The sequence below is a fragment of the Podarcis gaigeae genome (genome assembly GCF_964106915.1).
Source record: "Podarcis gaigeae genome assembly, chromosome: Z".
In the NCBI taxonomy this organism is placed as follows: Eukaryota; Metazoa; Chordata; class Lepidosauria; order Squamata; family Lacertidae; genus Podarcis; species Podarcis gaigeae.
The window spans coordinates 31,868,486-31,887,316 of NC_139691.1; the positions used below are offsets into that span (position 1 = coordinate 31,868,486).

General features: G+C 42.4%; 1 protein-coding gene across 30 annotated transcripts in view; it reads right to left on the reverse strand.

Annotated features, from left to right (window-relative positions):
• The window catches only part of LOC310836723 (putative G-protein coupled receptor 34), a 359,394-nt gene that overhangs the window by 246,835 nt on the left and 93,728 nt on the right, over positions 1 to 18,831 (reverse strand). Inside the window, exon 4 of one of the 30 annotated variants that reach the window (XM_083722466.1) lies at positions 1,842 to 2,006. The exons of the other annotated variants lie outside the window; for them this stretch is intronic. Coding sequence (XP_083578592.1) covers positions 1,997 to 2,006 — 10 coding nt within the window. The 3' untranslated portion in view covers positions 1,842 to 1,996. Of the gene's footprint in view, positions 1 to 1,841; positions 2,007 to 18,831 lie in introns of those variants that run through there. 30 annotated transcript variants of the gene reach the window in all.

Consider the following 18,831-nt stretch of genomic DNA (forward strand, 5'->3'; position numbering starts at 1 on the left):
CAAATACTCTTATATACAACCCTTTATCCCCCTGCTTCTCTCTCCCCCCCCCCCAGCCTTCCCTTCAGAAATGCAGTGGCAAAGGTCTAAACAAAAACCCCAGGATGAAGCACAAACCTCAACCCCTCAGGCCGTGTGTCGTTAACTAGGTTTTAGAGTCAGTGGAAATATTTGCTATTTCAATGGTACTATTTTCCTAATATAAAATTACAGGGTTTTGCACAGTTTCTGGGCTTTTCTACACCAAGATTGAATTATTCCTCCTTTATTATATTTATTCCTCTCACCATAACAGGTTTCCAAACAAATAAACAACTTTTAACCAAGGGGAAGCAACCAGAATGATTGGCAACTCAAACTAGAGCAAACTAGAGCAAAATCCTCAGTTTTTTAAACCACATCTTAAGCCAGCCTATGGGACCAAACAATTAATTTGGCTCACAGTGCAGGTAGCCGAGTGGGACATACAACAGATGTAGATGAACACATCTAGGTCACTTTGAGAAACTTGATCACACAGTGCTGAGGAAATGGGACTAGCCAGCGAGGCAAAGATGGAGGAGAAATTGGAATATTAACTCCTCCCTCCAAAAAATCTGGGGCAAACTGGTGGAGACTCTAGCGGTGGGGAAGCTACAAGAATTATTGGAAAACACAGATAATTAAATGCATTCCCATCTGGGTTGAATCCTGGCCATGGGGGCTCATTCCCCCCAATATTGAGGGGGCCAACGTTCCCCGTTGGGTTGTTGTTTGGGGGAAGCAAATGACAGCCACCATCAGCTGCAAGACACACACCATAGGTAGGGACATGTGACAGATGTGGAAGGCCTGGGAATATATTATGATGTGTCATGCTTTAGTTGGATCAGAGACTGGATTAAGTTAGATAATAATGTCATTTTAGAGTTGGAGGGATGGAACAACAGATACGGTTGGCATGCCTATCTAATTTACAACAAAGTGGTGGTACATAAAGAATTTCTAAGTCATGTAATTAGAAATTCATTATATAAGGTCTGGGTGAGACATAGAAGGCTGTTAGAACAGAAAACCCCAAGGTGGGTCTCACCGTTAGAAGTAAGGTAAAGGTAAGGGTACCCCTGCCTGTACGGGCCAGTCTTGACAGACTCTAGGGTTGTGCGCTCATCTCACTCTATAGGCCTGGAGCCAGCGCTGTCCGCAGACACTTCCAGGTCACGTGGCCAGCGTGACAAGCTGCATCTGGCGAGCCAGCGGAGCACACGGTACGCCGTTTACCTTCCTGCTAGTAAGCGGTCCCTATTTATCTACTTGCACCCGAGGGTGCTTTCGAACTGCTAGGTTGGCAGGTGCTGGGACTGAGCGACGGGAGCGCACCCCGCCGCAGGGATTCGAACCGCCAACCTTTCGATTGGCAAGTCGTAGGCGCTGAGGCTTTAACCCGCAGTGCCACCCGCATCCCCCACCGTTAGAAGTAATATCAGTTAAAAAGAAAAATATGATTGGAAGAACGGCAACATACCAGGCACTCCTAAAAGAGGAACAGGGCCAATTAAAACTAAGACCATACAAAGAGGTGACCCAATACAGCACCACATGGTTGCAATATCACCAAATTGCCCAAATATTCAATCAGGATAAAGCAATAGGATTTGAAAAAGAAGAATCAAAATTACAAAAAGTATTATTACAAAACTCAAAAAAGAATATATCCAAAATGCATAATTTATTATTATAATTGGAGTTAAAGGATGAAGAAGTAAAAGAAGTTATGACTAAATGGGCATGCGATATAGGATGCATAATTCGGCTAGACCAATGGGAGAAATTATGGTAATGTGATATTAAATTTACGGCATATTATACAACCAGAGAAAATTTGTGAAAATGGTGTACCAATGGTACTTAAAGCCGGTAAAATTGGCTAAAATTTACAAATTAAAACCAAATACCTGTTGGAGATGCAAAAAAGAAATAGGAACAATGTTTCACATGTGGTGGGAATGCCAACCTATTAAACAATTCTGGAATGAAATTTATGAAGAAATCAAAAAGATGTTTAAAATATCTTTCAGTCAAAAACCAGAGGCATTCCTTTTAGGTATAATCACAAACGATATTCCCGACAATCAAAGGAAAGTATTCCTTTATGCAACGACAGCTGCCAGGATGCTTAGAGCAAAAAACTGCAAAGGGAGAAAAATTCCATCAATGAAAGAATGGCAAATTAAATTTTTTGAATATATAAATCTGGCAAGACACACAGCATTCATAAGGGGACAATCGGACCTGAAATTATTAAAAGAATGGGGATGTGCTAAAGAGTATATGAAAAAACACTGTTCTGGAGTAAGCTTATCGGTATGTAATGAATGATGCTTTACAGGGTTAAAGTACAAAGATGGAAGTAATCTACATTAGACACAGCAATACAGTTAGAGTAAAAATTTTGAGATCTTAAAACAAAGGAAGTCAATATGTTTATATGTATGTACTGATTAGATTAGAATGATGATATGATTTTATTTGTAGATGTATGCTTTTTGTCTTGTTTTTTACTTTGTTTTTCTTTCTTTTTTGTATGTTTTGTTTTTCTTTCTTGTTTATACACTATTATTTTGGATTTAATATTTGTAATTTTTGTTACAAAAGCATAGGTCTCTCATGAGACTGCTTGTTGATATTGCAGTTCTTCAAGGGTTAATGCTATTGTGCCTTAATTGTAATGCTATTTAAAGATATATTTATTTTGAAAGTTGTACTATGCTGCACTCATGTTAACTGCCTCGGCACTGCCTCGTGTTAAGTGGCCCAACGTATAATTTAACACACACCCCTCCCCAAGATCACCATTCGCCAAATTGCTGTGAACTCTTTTCAGGACACAGGCTCTGTTACCAAGAGCGTGCCGAGAGACTTAGTTTTGCCCCAGCAGATTCAGCCTGAACCTCTGAAGATTAATCCCTGTGGCATGGAAGCGATTTCTAAGCCTACAGCTATTGATTCAGTTTCCTACAAGGGTTATGAGAGGAATCATCACAGACCCCCAAGTCTGTGAAATCCCTGCTCTGGGGGGAAATGATCGGGGATGGGAAGTTCATCGCCAACAGCAAGTGCAAGTGCAAGTGCATCCTGCCAGCTGCCAGCTGAGAGCCGCAAGGAGGAGGGGGTTGTCAGCACTGCCCAGCCAAGCTGCTGCGGAAAGTTTTGAGTCTCCTGCCGTGGTGGGGGATTTACAATGGTTTGAAGCCAAGCAGAGGTCAGACCCTTCCTTTCCAGATTGCCGAGATGCTGCAGAAAGCCCTCCTCGTGGGGAGGATCGTGTCCTCTTGGTGTACAAAAAGGGACTCTTGTAGCGACAGCTTTGGCCCAAGAACACTGAGGACAAAGATAACATGCCCAATGTCTTGCAAAGTCTCTGCGTCAGAGCCAGCACACACCTCCTTGCAGGCATGACTTAAACTTTAATACCATGGGGCTCCAACCATTTGTGCCCTATGACCAAGTAAGGCATCTTTCCAATTGCAGCAGCCCCATTTACTGTGTTGGTTCTGTTCAAATGAGAGGGGCTGTTAGGAAAACATTCTTTAAGAAAGAGATAAAAGTTCCTGGAAGCTTTAAAAAGAGTTCCAGAATTTTCTTTAGTGCCTAGGAGTGGCACTCTCGGATTGATTGGTGTCCACTGGAGGTGCAAATAAAGGGAGGAAGTTGCAGGCTGCAATGTCCGTACAAGGAAAGCACACTCACACACAACACACACACACACAAAAACCATAAACTATCTGCACACACACTGACAACAAGGTTGGAAGTAAGACAATGTGTGCTGCTGATACTATGAGTTTTGCTGTCTCAGGATTGTTAAGTACTGGACTGAGATTAAGTACTGGACTGCAACTTTGTATAACAATAACTTAAAAATGAAGAAGTGGTTTATTAATAAAGAAAGGAAAAAAGAATGTGAGTGTGGTGGCTTGCATTGCCTTGGTCCGCCTCTCAGTAACCATCCAGTAGAGGGTGGGACAAGCCATTCCTTCGACCTCCGCCAGGATCCAGGAGGAGTCACCCCACCACCAGTGCTCTTCCAGGAGGAAAGAGTAGTGGATCCGGGTGCGCGTGTGTGGCAGGGGCTCCTGAGACCTCTAGTCATCTTTCGAATGGACAATGTTGAAACAGAGCTTTATCAAATATGAATGCTGGTCTCTATGATCCCTATTGATAGTTGTTATGATTTCTTCATTCAGTGGGGATTGAAAATAAAGTTATTTTCACATCAAAAAAAACAAAGAAAAAGAAAAACATTTATTTGGATTTTCATTCTGTCTGCAAAAGGAGAGAAGAAAGATGCAGTGCTTCATCAGGCACAATCATTAAAGAGGTTCATTCAGGGATTAATTCACAAAAAAGAAGAGGGGATCCTAACAGCCAAAAAGGTTGCATCATACTACTGTCTGACTCAAGTTTTGCAACCATTTGCGTGCCTGTCCCTCTCTGAAAAGCTGAGTACAATAAAAAAGAAGCTAGAGGAATCTAAAAAGACAGGCCACACAACCAGCCAGTGACTTTTGTCCTGCAGGTAAATTTTTCGGATGACCCAGACCATTTCTCAAAAGGGGGGGGGGAGGAAGAACCACTGGAATATTGAGATGAAGATGAGGAGGAAGAAGAGGAGTACGACAAGATTGGTAACCACAGAATGCTTTCCATTATTGAAGTTACAATACATGCATTCTGACAAAATGAAAAGCTTATTACAAAAAAAAAGTTTATAATGTGGGTGTTCACCTATGTTGGTGCCTTGTTCAATGGTCTGAGACTGCTGCAACTGGCCCTGATTTCACACTTCACTATTCCCCTTCCTACTGAAAAGCACCAGGCTGAAATTGACCATTCTTGTGAACCAGAATCTCAGAAATGCACTGGCAAAAGTCCCAAGTTAAACTCAGGGGTGAAGCGCAAACCTCAACCCCTCAAGTCAAGTTCTACAGTCACCACAAATATTTGATACTGCTATGGTACTATTGTTCTTTTTAAAATATAAAAGTGCAGCTTTTCCCACAGTTTCTGTACGTACATCAGCTATATGTACACTTCTCCCTCTTTCTATACCAGGATTGTCTTACAAACACGCCATCAGGTGGTACATCCACACAACTCAAACCCTGCAATTAAAGAACTCCTGTCAAGACACTTCGGAAGTGGCCTGCAAGTATTTCACTGAACTGCCAGTGCCCACTTTTGGAACAACGGCCACCTCCGGAAAGTGTGCAATTCCAGAAAGGCCATCAACCCAGTGTGATCCTGCAGCAGCTCCTATGCAGCCGTCTGCTGTCACTTGGATCAGAGACAAGACAACATACAAGAAAAAGGTGTTTGCAACTGAGAACATTGGCTGGAACATGCCAGGTGTGTGTGGTTGTCTGTCTTCCCAGGCTCCTTATTTTTCACATCCCAAAAAATAAAGAAAAAGAAAAACATTTATTTGGATTTTCATTCTGTCTACAAAAGGAGAGAAAAAAGACGCAATGCTTCATCAAGCACAATCATTAGAGAGGTTCATTCAGGGATTAATTCACAAAAAAGAAGAGGGGATCCTAACAGCCAAAAAGGCTGCATCATACTACTGGTTGACTCGTGTTTTGCAACCCTTTCGCGTGCCTATCCCTCTCTGAAAAGCTTAGTACAAAAAGAAAAGAGTTTATAGTGTGGGTGTTCACCTTTGTTGGTGCCTTGTTCAATGGCCTGACACTGCTGCAACTGGCTCTGATTTCGCAAACCTCAGCCCCTCAAGGCAAGTTCAGAGCCGGTGCCCCAGCCAAGGGGAATGGAGCTTTTGCCTGGGCCAAGCAGTCGAGTGGGTGCCGGGTTGCCCCAGGGAGGATTCCTATGTTAGGAAAAATATCACCGAGTGGGTCATCCATTGTTGCAGCCCCGCAGACTAGACGGGAGGAGTATGACTACAAGGGACCACCGCGATGACCAAGGGAGGTTCGGGCAGAGGATGACTATTGAGAGCCGGAGCGCCCACGCCAGGAAAGTCGCCGACCAACGATGTATCAACCGCCTAGCACAGCCCAGGTTTACTTGCCAGAAAGGTCTTTGTAGCCCCGTGGGCCAGTTTGACGGTACGAGGAAGAGGAGGGGTACGGGCAGCATCCCAGACCCTTTTACAGGTATGAAGGGCAGGAACCTCAGCCACCGGATGGATGAGCCCCGAGTTATCGCCCTGCCCCAAGATACAGCTATGACCAAGAGCCACAAGATGTGGTTCCAAGGGGCATTACTCGTGGGTTTACCCTAAGGGATTTTGACTTACGTTTTTTCCCTGCGTATAAACCCCCCCATGCATGTCCTGAGCTATCTGACTTTATTCAAACTAACCTGCCGGGAACTGGGGATCCCCTCAAGACTGTATATGTCTATTCTGAGGGCATTTATTGGAAGCGGTATGGCTGTACAAGCTGCATATGATTGGATCTTCTGTATTCCAGGCTTTTTATATGATTTTGCAAATTTAACATATTCTGTTTGGCACTTTTGTATATCAAAATTTATACTGCTGTGGGGGGGGGGAGAGAATTGCAGATGACTAAAGGACCAATTGACTGGAAGGCTCCTGAGACCTCTAGTCGTCCTTCGAATGGACAATGTTGAAACAGATATGGACTGCATGCGGAAAGCTACAGGCGCGCTTTCCAGAAGCTTGATAAAACTGCCTCTTCTGAGTCTCCCCTTGGTAGCTCCGAAGGAGGCGCAAAATTTCAACTTTTGGCTGTCTACAGAGGGGGTAGATACATTTGAGGGACTGAGGCAGTTGGTGATTAAAGAACATTTTCTTTTTGGGGCTATTATCCTGCCCAACCGTGCTGTAGATCACCTCATGAAAGCTTTCAGCTTAATATCTGATGACATTCCCAAAGACAAGAAAAATCTATTCCTTTACACAACAACAGCTGCCAGAATATTCCATCACTATCAGAATGGCAAAAAAACTCGGCAAGTTTGTAGAAATGGCAAAATTGAAAGCAATTATTAGAGGCCACTCAAATCAGAGAATAATTAGTAAGTGGGATGGAGTGAAGGAAAACATTAAAAAATATGGTTCCGGAATTGAAATATTAATAGAGAATGTGTAAAACATGCAGAGGTAAGCAAGAAAATAATAATAGAAGCAATTGAATAATTACTAAATTATAACAACGCAACAAGATGGAAGAAGTGAAATATTGAGATCACACATGGGTGAAGGGGAGAGTGGGGTATATGGGAACCTTGAATATCATTTATAATATAATCTGTTAATTGTGTTGTATTTACATAGAGCAAAGGGAGGCCTAGAGCAATTAGATATATTTTAATTTAGGTAATCTATGTTATAGGCTTGTATAAGAAAATGAATATGGATTTTGAATTTCATGTTTGTAATTTTTTATTTTTTTATTTTTTGGTTTTGAAATAAAAATTAGAAAAAGAAAAAGAAACCATTTGCAGCCACTGGAATCAGCCAGCAAGTGATCCACAAGAGCCAGACTCTGGACTTGAAGAATTCCAAGCACATTTATCTTCATTTTTCATTCTGGCCAAAATTATGCCAATAACCTTAAACTAAATTTGGCATCAATTGTGTCATTATTTGGGGAGGTCTTGGGGGTCTTAACACGCAAGGCACCAAAGTCAGCCATGGAAATCTTGCAACACGTCATAGATTCCATAGGTCCTCTCCAGTTGTACAGAAGATAGAAGGAGAGAGAGAGAAAACACCTTGACTGGGAAAAGGATCAGATGTTTTAACCCCGTGCATCCAGTAATGAAGAGACCACCATCATTCACTTCCAGATAACCCGTAGAACCTGAGTCCGCCCAGGCAGTTTCCGTTGCCTTGACTGGTCTTCCAGAAACAACTTTCTGCCCTCAATCTGTTATTCTATTCCAACGGCCTGAAAACAAAATTTGCAGGCTGGGGAGGGGGGGCAGTGAAAGCAAGCCCACTTTTTAATAACTATCGTATTGCTCTATTAAACAAGAAGAAACTTTGCACAAGAAGAAATTGTGTGGGGTTTGTGTGTGAGACTGGGCAGATTATTTTTTATTATTTAAAGCTCTGAACACTCAGATTCTTCATGCTAATTTACTGGTCAGGAGATTTCTTACTGAAATCACACACTTTCAACATTTCAACCGCTTGTGACAAATGTGGACTAATCTGTCATTTGCTCAGAAAAAAGGGCAACAAAAAAAACTAACTTTGCATATATGAAGCTTGTATGTATATTTTGGATTATAGTTTTTTAACAACATTTTTTGGGGGTGAAGTAGGGGGTATATGGGAACCTATAATATCATTTATAATATAACCTGTTAATTGCGTTGTATTTAAAATTGGGTTTTAGAAGTAATAAGTCTATTATTTTTGTGGTGTTTTTTCTTTGGTATTGTAATGTATATTTTGTGTGTGTGTGTGTTATATGTTATGTTTGTGATAAATATTGAAAATAAATTTTAAAAAATTGAGGGGAAAGAAGAAGTTAACCCATCAGGTGGGGAGAGCCGGTTGCGAGGGACATGGGGAACCCTTGCACCTTTTCTGCAGGGCTTGCGCGGCCCCCATCTGCATTGTCTGCAAGAGGGTGAAAAAGCACAGCGAACATGAACTTATTAATCTGGACCAGGCTTCACAGTGGTTGAAGCAAATAGTCCAGTTTCTGGTGCAAGAGACACGAGTGATTATGGAATTGAAACTGGCTGAAGAAGAAAGAGCCAGGCATATCCGGCAGAGCTAGAGGAGGAGGAGAACAAGATCATGGATGGAAGAAATGGGCCTTTTTGAGACAGACTCCTTCCAAGATTGGACATTCGAAATTAAAGATGACTGGTAAAGGACTATGGCCTAGATAGATGTGGGAACTCCAGGAAGACATCAGACGTTGATGAACGTTGGGAACGCAACCGGGAAAGGGGGGAGGGAAATTTGGAATCCAAAGGGTGTAAAATTATATTTTACTTTTTCCTATTTTAATCTGTATTGCATATTAAAGGGGGGAACTCGTGGAAGGGAACAGGTCAATTTTAGGGGATGGGAAAATATTTTTAAAATTGGGTCAATGATAATAAGTTCAAAATTTGGGATAAGAACTTGTTGAATTTATTTGTAAGAACTGGAATACAGGAGGGGGAGGGGAGGGGAAGTCCTGGAAAGATGTTATTGGAAAAAAGATTTTAAATTTGGATGTTGTTGTTTTTTTAAATTTTGTTGTAATTGGAAAACCCTAATAAATATTATTTTTTTTTAAAAAAGAAACTAGAGATGGACAAGTTACAATGAAACTTCTCACCATGATGAACTGGAGTGAAGAAGAGAAGAGCACATCTTCCTTGTGCCAAAATGAACCCTTAGCAATTGAGAATATTTGTTAGGAAAGCAGCAGCAGAGATAACCTCCCCTCCTCCCCTTATCTTTACTTATTTGCTTCCATTTAAAGGGGGGAAGAGAAGCATGCATGTGTGAAAGCAATGTTGTCCAATGAAATTTGATATTGTGTCACACCAGGCCCACAGATTTTTGAAGAAAAATTCAATGGTGCATACCGGGCTATCAGCCCCAATGGCAGAACTTTCAGAGTGCTCCTTGCAGGCGTGTCTTAAACTTTAATACCATGGGGCTCCAACCATTTGTGCCATATGACCAAGTAAGGCATCTTTCCAATTGCAACACCCCCGTTTACTGTATTGGTTCTGTTCAAATGAGAGGGGGTGTTAGGAAATCATTCTTTAAGAATAAGAACAGATAAAAGTTCCTGGGAGCTATAAATAGGGTTCCAGAATTTTCTTTAGTGCCTAGGAGTGGCACTCTATGATTGATTGGTGTCCACTGGAGGTGCAAATAAAGGTAGGAAGTTGCAGGCTGCAATGTCCGTACAAGGAAAGCACACTCACACACACACATACACACACACACCCAACACACAGAAAGTATCAGCACACACGCTGAGTAAAACAATGTTTGCTGCTGATACTGTGAGTTTTGCTGTCTCGGGATTGTTAATTCCTGGACTGAAATTATACTGTGCTGGAGATATAAAGAAGGAATTTAAATTTGCAGTGTCGAATTTAACATGCCTTAAAAGGTGGAGAGAGAAATCTAGTATTTGCACTTACAAAAAAAGAAAAGATAAGGAATGGGGGACGGGGCAAATAGCAAACCCTATTGAGGGGAAATTCTGCATGTCCTACAACTTTGTATAACAATATCTTATAAACGAATAAGTGGTTTATTAATAAAGAAAGGAAAAAGAATATTTTTTCTTTATCTTCCGGTAAGAAACCATTCTAATATTCTGTGTGTAAGAAGTTCCTCTCTGAAAAGCTTAGTACAAAAAAATTTAAAAGCTGAGTACAAAAAAAAAAGTTTATAGTGTGGGTGTTCACCTTTGTTGGTGCCTTGTTCAATGGTCTGACACTGCTGCAACTGGCTCTGATTTCGCACTTCACTATTCCCCTTCTTAATGAAAAGCACCAGGCTGAAATTGACCATTCTTGTGAACCAGAATATCAGAAATGCACTGGCAAAAGTCCCAAGTTAAACTCAGGGGTGAAGCGCAAACCTCAACCCCTCAAGTCAAGTTCTACAGTCACCACAAATATTTGGTACTGCTATTGTACTATTGTTCTTTTTAAAATATAAAATTGCAGGTTTTCCCACAGTTTCTGTACGTACATCAGCTATATGTACGCTTCTCCCTCTTTCTATACCAGGATTGTCTCACAAACACGCCATCAGGTGGTATAGCCACACAACTCAAATCCTGCTATTAAAGAACTCCCGTCAAGACACTTCGGAAGTGGCCTGCAAGTATTTCACTGAACTGCCAGTGCCCACTTTTGGAACAACGGCCACCTCCGGAAAGTGTGCAATTCCAGAAAGGCCATCAACCCAGTTTGATCCAGCAGCAGTTCCTATGCAGCCGTCTGCTGTCACTTGGATCAGAGACAAGACAACATACAAGAAAAAGGTGTTTGCAACTGAGAACCTTGGCTGGAACATGGTGAGTGGGTGTGGTTGTCTGTCTTCTCAGGCTCCTTATGTTCCCCTTGCCCTATAACTCTCATCATAACAGGTTTCCAAACAAATAAACAACTTTAAAACAAGAAGAAGGAACCAGAATGATTGGCAACTCAAACTAGAGAAAAATCCTGTTTTTGTAAACCACATCTAATGCCAGCCTATGGGACCAGACAATTGATTTGGCTGAGGGTGCAGGTAGCATCATAAGGCATATTTCCAACTGCAGCAGCCCACCTTGGATGAAATCACCTTAGAAAACATAGGGACAGAGAAAGCTAAAACTTTCTACAGCTTGATTGCCCCCAAATGGCAGAACATTCAGAGTTCTCCTTGCAGGCATGTCTTAAACTTTAATACCATGGGGCTCCAACCATTTGTTCCATATGACCAAGTAAGGCATCTTTCCAACTACAGCAGCCCCATTTCCTTGTCAAAGATGAAAAAAACACAGTTCCATGGCAAAACAAGTAATGTAGTGAGAAAGAAACATAGGAAAAAATAACAGAAGCCCTAACAGAATAATCAGGAACATCTAAACCAATAAATTATTCATGCTACTGCTATTTGCAGAATCTACTGATCTCAGCAGAGCTAAATCTCTGCTGAGGACTTGGTGCCTCAGTTGGTCGGAATCACCCGCTGCAGCTACAAGGCAGGGCACACTGAGCAGACCTCCTGGCCACCAAGGGCTTTAGCCCCCTCAGTATTTCTAGACAGGGTGCTCCGTTCCCCCAATTTTGAGGGGCCCAGCATCCCCCATTGCCAGGCTCTTGCTATGGAGCTGCAAATGACTGTAGAAATATCAAATAGAAATATCCTGTAGAAATATCAAAATGACTGGGAAAGGTTGTGGAAGGAAGACTTAAGATTCATTGCATGTTATGTGAAGAAGGAGGGAAGGGAAGGAAGCGCTGTCCTGTTCTCAGATTGGGGACAGCCTCCCACCTCCTTCTCCCCAACCTCTGGAAGGACCAGACTCAAATTCCTCACCTCTTGACCCCTCAGCAAATGTCCAAGCTACAACCCCAGGGTGAAGTGCAAACCTCAACCCCACAAGTCATGTGTCCTTAACTAAGTTTTACGGTCAGAGGCTGCTATGTAAAGAAGTATCTCTCATTTGCAGGAAGGCCACTTCAACTTCATCTAGCACTCAGTCGCTTTCTTCACTGTCTTCCCATGGCTCCCGGGCAAGCTCTCCAGGCTCACTAACATCCCTGAGGTCCATAGACTATGCTCCCAACCACAGGGCAGACTATTTCCGCAAGCTGAACAAGGAGAGGGAATTCCACTACTCTGTCAACCGGTCTAAGCTGAATCACATGGTTTCCATGCTGCCTAGGAGGGGCAAAACGGCAGAAAATGACATAGGCTGCCGCCCAGTGAGGTGCAACTTAAAGCCTAGGCAGCGGATCAGCACAAGCCTCATAAACTCAGAGACTTTGCACTGTATTCATCAAATGACTACTTCTGAGAAATGGGATTGTGAGAGCTGGCACACATAATTGCCATACAGAGGGTGCTGCTGGCTTGGTGGTGGTTGTTTTTTTAACTTGGCTGCCCAGCCATTTTTGTGATACTGCAAGCCTTTCTCAGCTTTGCCGTGCCATGGAGAAGAATGGTTTGGAATGCCAACCAATATGCACATTATACCTTGTGGCACAAAGGGAGCCATCACATAGAAACACCTTCACGTTGCTCTTTGTGGCTTACATTTTGTGTGCGTCACTTGTAAGTGCTCCAGCCTTCACACCTGGTCAATTCTGTACTGCCCTTACAAATGTTGCTTTCTAGTGCTTTTTTGGTCAAAGAAATCACAGGCTAACCTGATTTTATCAAGGGACAATAATATTAGCTGTTTAGAAAGTGCAAAAAGAAAGTGTTTGAAACTGTGAATGTAGTAATCATCTTTCTAAAATATAAACATTGCAAGTTTTTGCACACTTTCTGTATGCACATCAGCTATATTTATAAATAAATCATCATCATCTTTATACCCCACCCATTTGGTTGGCTTTCCCAAGGGACTCTGGGGTGCTTACAGCATATCTAAAAACATCCAGCATTAAAAATCTCCTGATACACGGCTCAGGAGATCGAGAGGGAGAAGAAAGAGAAGGCAGGAAGGGTAACCATGTCAGACCACTAACTCCTCGAAATACAAATGTCTTCCGGATAGATTCCCCATAAACTCCACCCCTTGGTCTAACACGGTTACCTCTTCCATGCTTAGCTAATCTCTTCCTCCTTCCCTCTCTGAGTAAAAAAAACCTATACCTTTTCCCCATACAAATGTTTAACTTTAACACATAAAATACACACTAATATAAGGAACATCAAAATACCAAAAACCAGTATAATCACAGGGCGCCAAGCCAAATTTAAAATGTTGGTCATGGTAGGGCACTAGCCTGAAAAGATGTCCCACAAATGGATTTTTCATTCTCTCTGCAAGAGGAGAGAAGTGAATGGCAGTGCTACATCTGGCGCAGTCATTAGGGAGGTGCAACTAGGGATTAAAAAACAAAGAAGAGGAGGGGATCCTAAAAGCCAGAAAGGGTGCTCTGCTTGGAAAGGAGCAAAGAGCTGGCTGCTCCGTCCCGTCCTGCTCCTGCTGCTGGTTTTGGTAAAGCTTAGTACAGAAAAAAAAGAAGCTAGAGGAAGCTAAAGACAAGCCACACAAGAACCCAGTGACTTCTGTCTTGCAGGTAGATTTTTCAGATGACCCAAACCTTTTCTCAAAAGGGGGGGGGGAGAGGAAGAACCACAGGAATATTGAGATGAAGAGGAGGAGGAGGAAGAGGAGGAGTACGACAATATTGGTAAACACAGAATGCTTTCTATTATTGAAATTACAAGAGATGCATTGTGACATAATGAAAAGCTTAGTACAAAAAAAAAAGTTTGTAGTGTGGCTGTTCACCTATGTTGGTGCCTTGTTCAATCTTGCTGCAGAAAAGAGGGGAGAGGATACCCTGCTAGATATATAGACTTTCGGATTAATCATATATATATATATATATATATATATATATATATATATATATATATAAAATATTATATATAATATTTGGAGGGACGGGGTGGTGGTTGTGGGGCTCCTTCTGATGTGAGAGTGGGATGGATTTCATCTAGTTGTAGAAAATGAGTGAAAAGAACATGCAGATCATGGAAAAAGTGGAGTGGTTGAAGTAGCTGAAAAGTTTATTAAGGCGGGTGTGAGCTGTGTGCCTGTACTACCTGATGGCATGTTTGAAAGAGAATCCGTTTTGGTGTAGAAAGGACTGAAGCGTACCTATTGCTGATGTATGTACAGAAACTGGGAACTCCTGCAATTTTATTTCCCTAGCATAGAGGAAGGGGGGGTGATGGTGGGGGACTATGGAAATCACCCCTCTGCAAATGGCCACATGGACCGGAAGAGCACGGAGGACAGGGGGAATCTGGCGGCATGGCAGCTGCCACCTGACGAATCCCAGAACTCGGCCCATTTTCCTCCAAACCTCCATTAGCAGCAGCAGCAGCAATGGGAAGGGATGGAGCAGCCAGCTCTTTGCTGCTTTCTAAGCAGAACACCCTCCTCGTTTTTGTTAATTAATCCCTGAATGCACCACTCTAATGATTGTGTGAGATGAAGTACTGCCTCTCCCTTCTTTCCTTTTGCAGAGAGAATGAAAATCCAAATAAATGCTTTTCTTTTTCTTTTTAGTTTTTTTTAGATGAGATTTTTCACAACTATTTTCAAGCCCCACTGAATGAGGAAGAAATAACTATTGATAGTGATCATACAGACCAGCATTCATATTCAACACTGTCCATTCGAAAGACAGCTAGAGGTTTCGGGAACCCATACAACTCCCCCCCCCCAAGGATCCACTAAGTTCTTATGTCCTCTCCTCTCCTGGAAGAGCACTGGGGGGGGTGACTCCTCCTGGATCCTGGCAGAGGTCCAAGGAATGGTTTGTCCTGTCTCTCCTTGGCAAAGTGTAATCCCTCGTTCCGATGCACCTCGGTTTGGGGGTGGTTCGTTCCCACCCTCTACCAAATGGTCACATTCTGAATGTTCTGCCATTGGGGGGCAATCAAGCTGCAGAATGTTTTAGCTTTCTCTGTGTTAAGGGCTATTGAAAGCGTTCATGTAGCTGATGTCTGTATAGAAACATGTACGCTTAAAAACCCCTCAACAAAAGTGTCCTTTCTCCATTTCTGCATTTCTCCATTTCAATCCCTTGCCAACATCTGACCAGAAGATGCAGCCACACAACTCAGACCTTATGTAAACCATGGATAAAATATAAATATCTCCTGGAACCTACAACCCCTTGGTGCATTTCACCCATCGAAGCCATTGGCGTTAGGAAGAAAAACATGAAGGGAAATTGGGCAACATATAAAATGTTATTAGGGGCAGAAATTAATAAATTAAGAACTTTGAAATCCATATATATTTGACAGACTGGCTCCAATACTTCCAACTGAATGAAAGACAAGGAAAATAGGGTTTGCTGGAGAAATATCAAAACTAAAGAGAACTCTAATCCAGCCTAAAGGAAAATATCTATCTAAAATGTATGATCTCCTTCACAATTCACACCCTGCCATCAAAGAACTTTTGTCTCACTTGAAACGCTCAACCTTTTCTGAGGATGCACACCTCAGAACACATAGAGAAAGAAAGCTAAAACATTCAGCAGTTTGATTGCCCCCAAATGGCAGAAAATTCAGAGTGCTCCTTGAAGGTGTATTTTAAACTTTAGTACCATGGGGCTCCAACCATTTGTGCCATATGACCAAGTAAGGCATCTTTCCAACTGCAGCAGCCCCATTTCCTTTGTAAAAGATGGCGATGAAACTGTTCCATGGCAGAACAGGTAATGTAGTGTGAAAGAAACTTTTTTTGGGGGGGGACAGAAGCCCTAACAGAATAATCAGGAACACCAAAGCAATAATCACCACATCTAAATACAGCCTTTGGTGCAAAACCATTCAATTCTACATGCCCCTGCTATTTGCAGAATCTCCTCATCTCAGCAGAGCTAAATCTCAGCTGAGGACCTGTTGCCTCAGTTGGTCAGAATCACTGACTGCAGGTACAAGGCAGGGCACACTGACCAGACCTCCTGGCCACCCAAGGCTTTAGCCCCCTCAGTATTTCTAGATAGGGTGCTCAGTTCCCCCAATATTGAGGGGATCAGCATCCCCCACTTCCGGGCTGTTGCTATGGGGCCACAAATGACTGTAGAAATAACAAATAGAAATATCCTGTAGAAATATCAAAATGACTAGGAAAGGCTGTGAAGACATAAGATTCACTGCATGTTATAAGGGGGGGGGGGAGTGAAGAAGGAGGTAAGAGAAGGAAGCGTTGTCCTGTTCTCAGATTGGGGACAGCCTCCCACCTCCTTCTTCCCAACCTGTGGAAGGACCAGACTCAAATTCCTCACCTCTTGACCCCTCAGCAAAAGTCCAAGCTACAACCCCATGGTAAAGTGCAAACCTCAACCCCACAAGTCATGTATCCTTAACTAAGTTTTACATTCAGAGGCTGCTATCTAAAGAAGTATCTCCCATTTGTAGGAAGGCCACTTCAACTTCATCTAGCACTCAGTCGCTTTCTTCACTGTCTTCCCGGGGCTCCCGGGCAAGCTCTCTAGGCTCACTGACATCCCTGAGGTCCATAGACTATGCTGCCAACCACAGGGCAGACTATTTCCGCAAGCTGAACAAGGAGAGGGAATTCCACTACTCTGTCAACCGGTCTAAGCTGAATCACATGGTTTCCATGCTGCCTAGGAGGGGCAAAGCGGCAGAAAATGACATAGGCTGCCGCCCAGTGAGGTGCAACTTAAAGCCTAGGCAGCGGATCAGCACGAGCCTCATAAACCTCAGAGACTTTGCACTGTATTCATCATATGACTGCTTCTGAGAAACGGGATTGTGAGAGCTGGCACACATAATTGCCATACAGAGGGTCTGCTGGCTTGGTGGTGGTTGTTTTTTTAACTTGGCCTTGCCATGGAGAAGAATGGTTTGGAATGCCAACAAATATGCACATTACACCTTGCGGCACAAAGGTAGCCATCTCATGGAAACACCTTCACGTTGCTCTTTGTGGCTTACATTTTGTATGCGTCACTTCTAAGTGCTCCAGCCTTCACACTTGGTCAGTTCTGTACTGCCCTTCCAAATGTTGCTTTCTAGTGCTCTTTTGGTCTAAGAAATCATGGGCTAACTTGGTTTTACCAAGGGCAATAATATTAGCTGTTTAGTTTGTTTAAAAAAAATGCTAGTGCCTCTCTCTTTTTTATCCCAATATAGGAACATAGAAAAATAGAAAAATATTTTTTTCTATGCAGCTGATGGCCTGATAACAGATGGCTAACAAAAGACAATCACAAAGACAATGTGCAGTGACTTGTAACCTTTCCAGCAGCTATTGCCATATCTTAGGGCTCCTTTTCAAAGTGTTTTTAGTGAAATCGCTGAAGTTTGTGGTGTGGATGTGGCTCTTCACCTATGTAGGTGCCTTGTTCAATTGTCTGACAAGGCTGAAACCGGCTCTCTATTCACTATTCCCCTTGGTTATGAAAAGCACCGGGTTGAAATTGACCATTCTTGTGAACTAAATTCAACCCCACATTGGGGGGGTGTCATTTTTTAAAAAAATATTGAGTTGATGGCACAGTGAATGCCATCAACCCAGTGTGATCCCGGAGTAGCTCCTATACAGCAGTCCACTGACACTTAGATCAGTGACTAGGCACCATGCAAAAAGAAAGGGTTTGCAACTGTGATTGTAGTATTCATCTTTTTAAAATATAAACATTGCAAGTTTTTGCACACTTTCTGTATGGACATCAGCTATATGAACAAATAAATCATCATCATCATCATCTTTATACCCCACCCATTTGGCTGGCTTTCCAAAGGGACTCTAGGGGGCTTACAGCATATCTAAAAACATCCAGCATTAAAGATCTCCTGATTCACGGCTCAGGAGATCGAGAGGGAGAAGGAAGAGAAGGCAGGAAGGGTAACCATGTCAGATCGCTAACTCCTCGAAATACAAATGTCTTCCGGATAGATTGCCCATAAACTCCACCCTTGGTCTAACACGGTTACCTCTTCCATGCTTAGCTAATCTGTTCCTCCTTCGCTCTCTGAGTAAAATTTCTTTTCCCCGTTTTTCCATACAAATGTTCAACTTTAATATAACAGTATAAAATACACATTAATATAAGCAACATAAAAATACCAAATAGAAGTATAATCACAAGGTGCCAAGCCAATTTTAAATGTTGGTCATCGTAGGGCTCCATCCTGAAAATATGTCCCACCAATGGTACTATGAAAGAGTTACTCCAGAGCTGGAAAAGTAGTATCCTGACAGTACTGGGAAACTGGAGCAGGACCTAGCCCCCTGTCACACATCAAAAGTGGGGAAGAAATTCATGACAGAGCAGCAAATACAGGTACGTGATTGGCCAGGGAATTCCCCGGATGTATCTCAATCCCATTGAGAATTCGTGGGCTATATGCAAAAGTCACCTCTGTGCTATAGACTGTATGAATATGGAGAAACTCATTCAGGCGCTGATTCAAGTGTGGTATAGGGATCCGAAAATCAACAGTAACTCTTCGAAATGAGTAGACTACATGCCAAACCGTGTTCAAATGCTGCTTAAAAATAGCGGAGGTCATATCCATTAATAATGTACACGTCTGTGAGTTTTGTACATCTCTGTGTGAGTTTTGTACAATAAAGTATTGCACAAAACTCATTGTTTCAA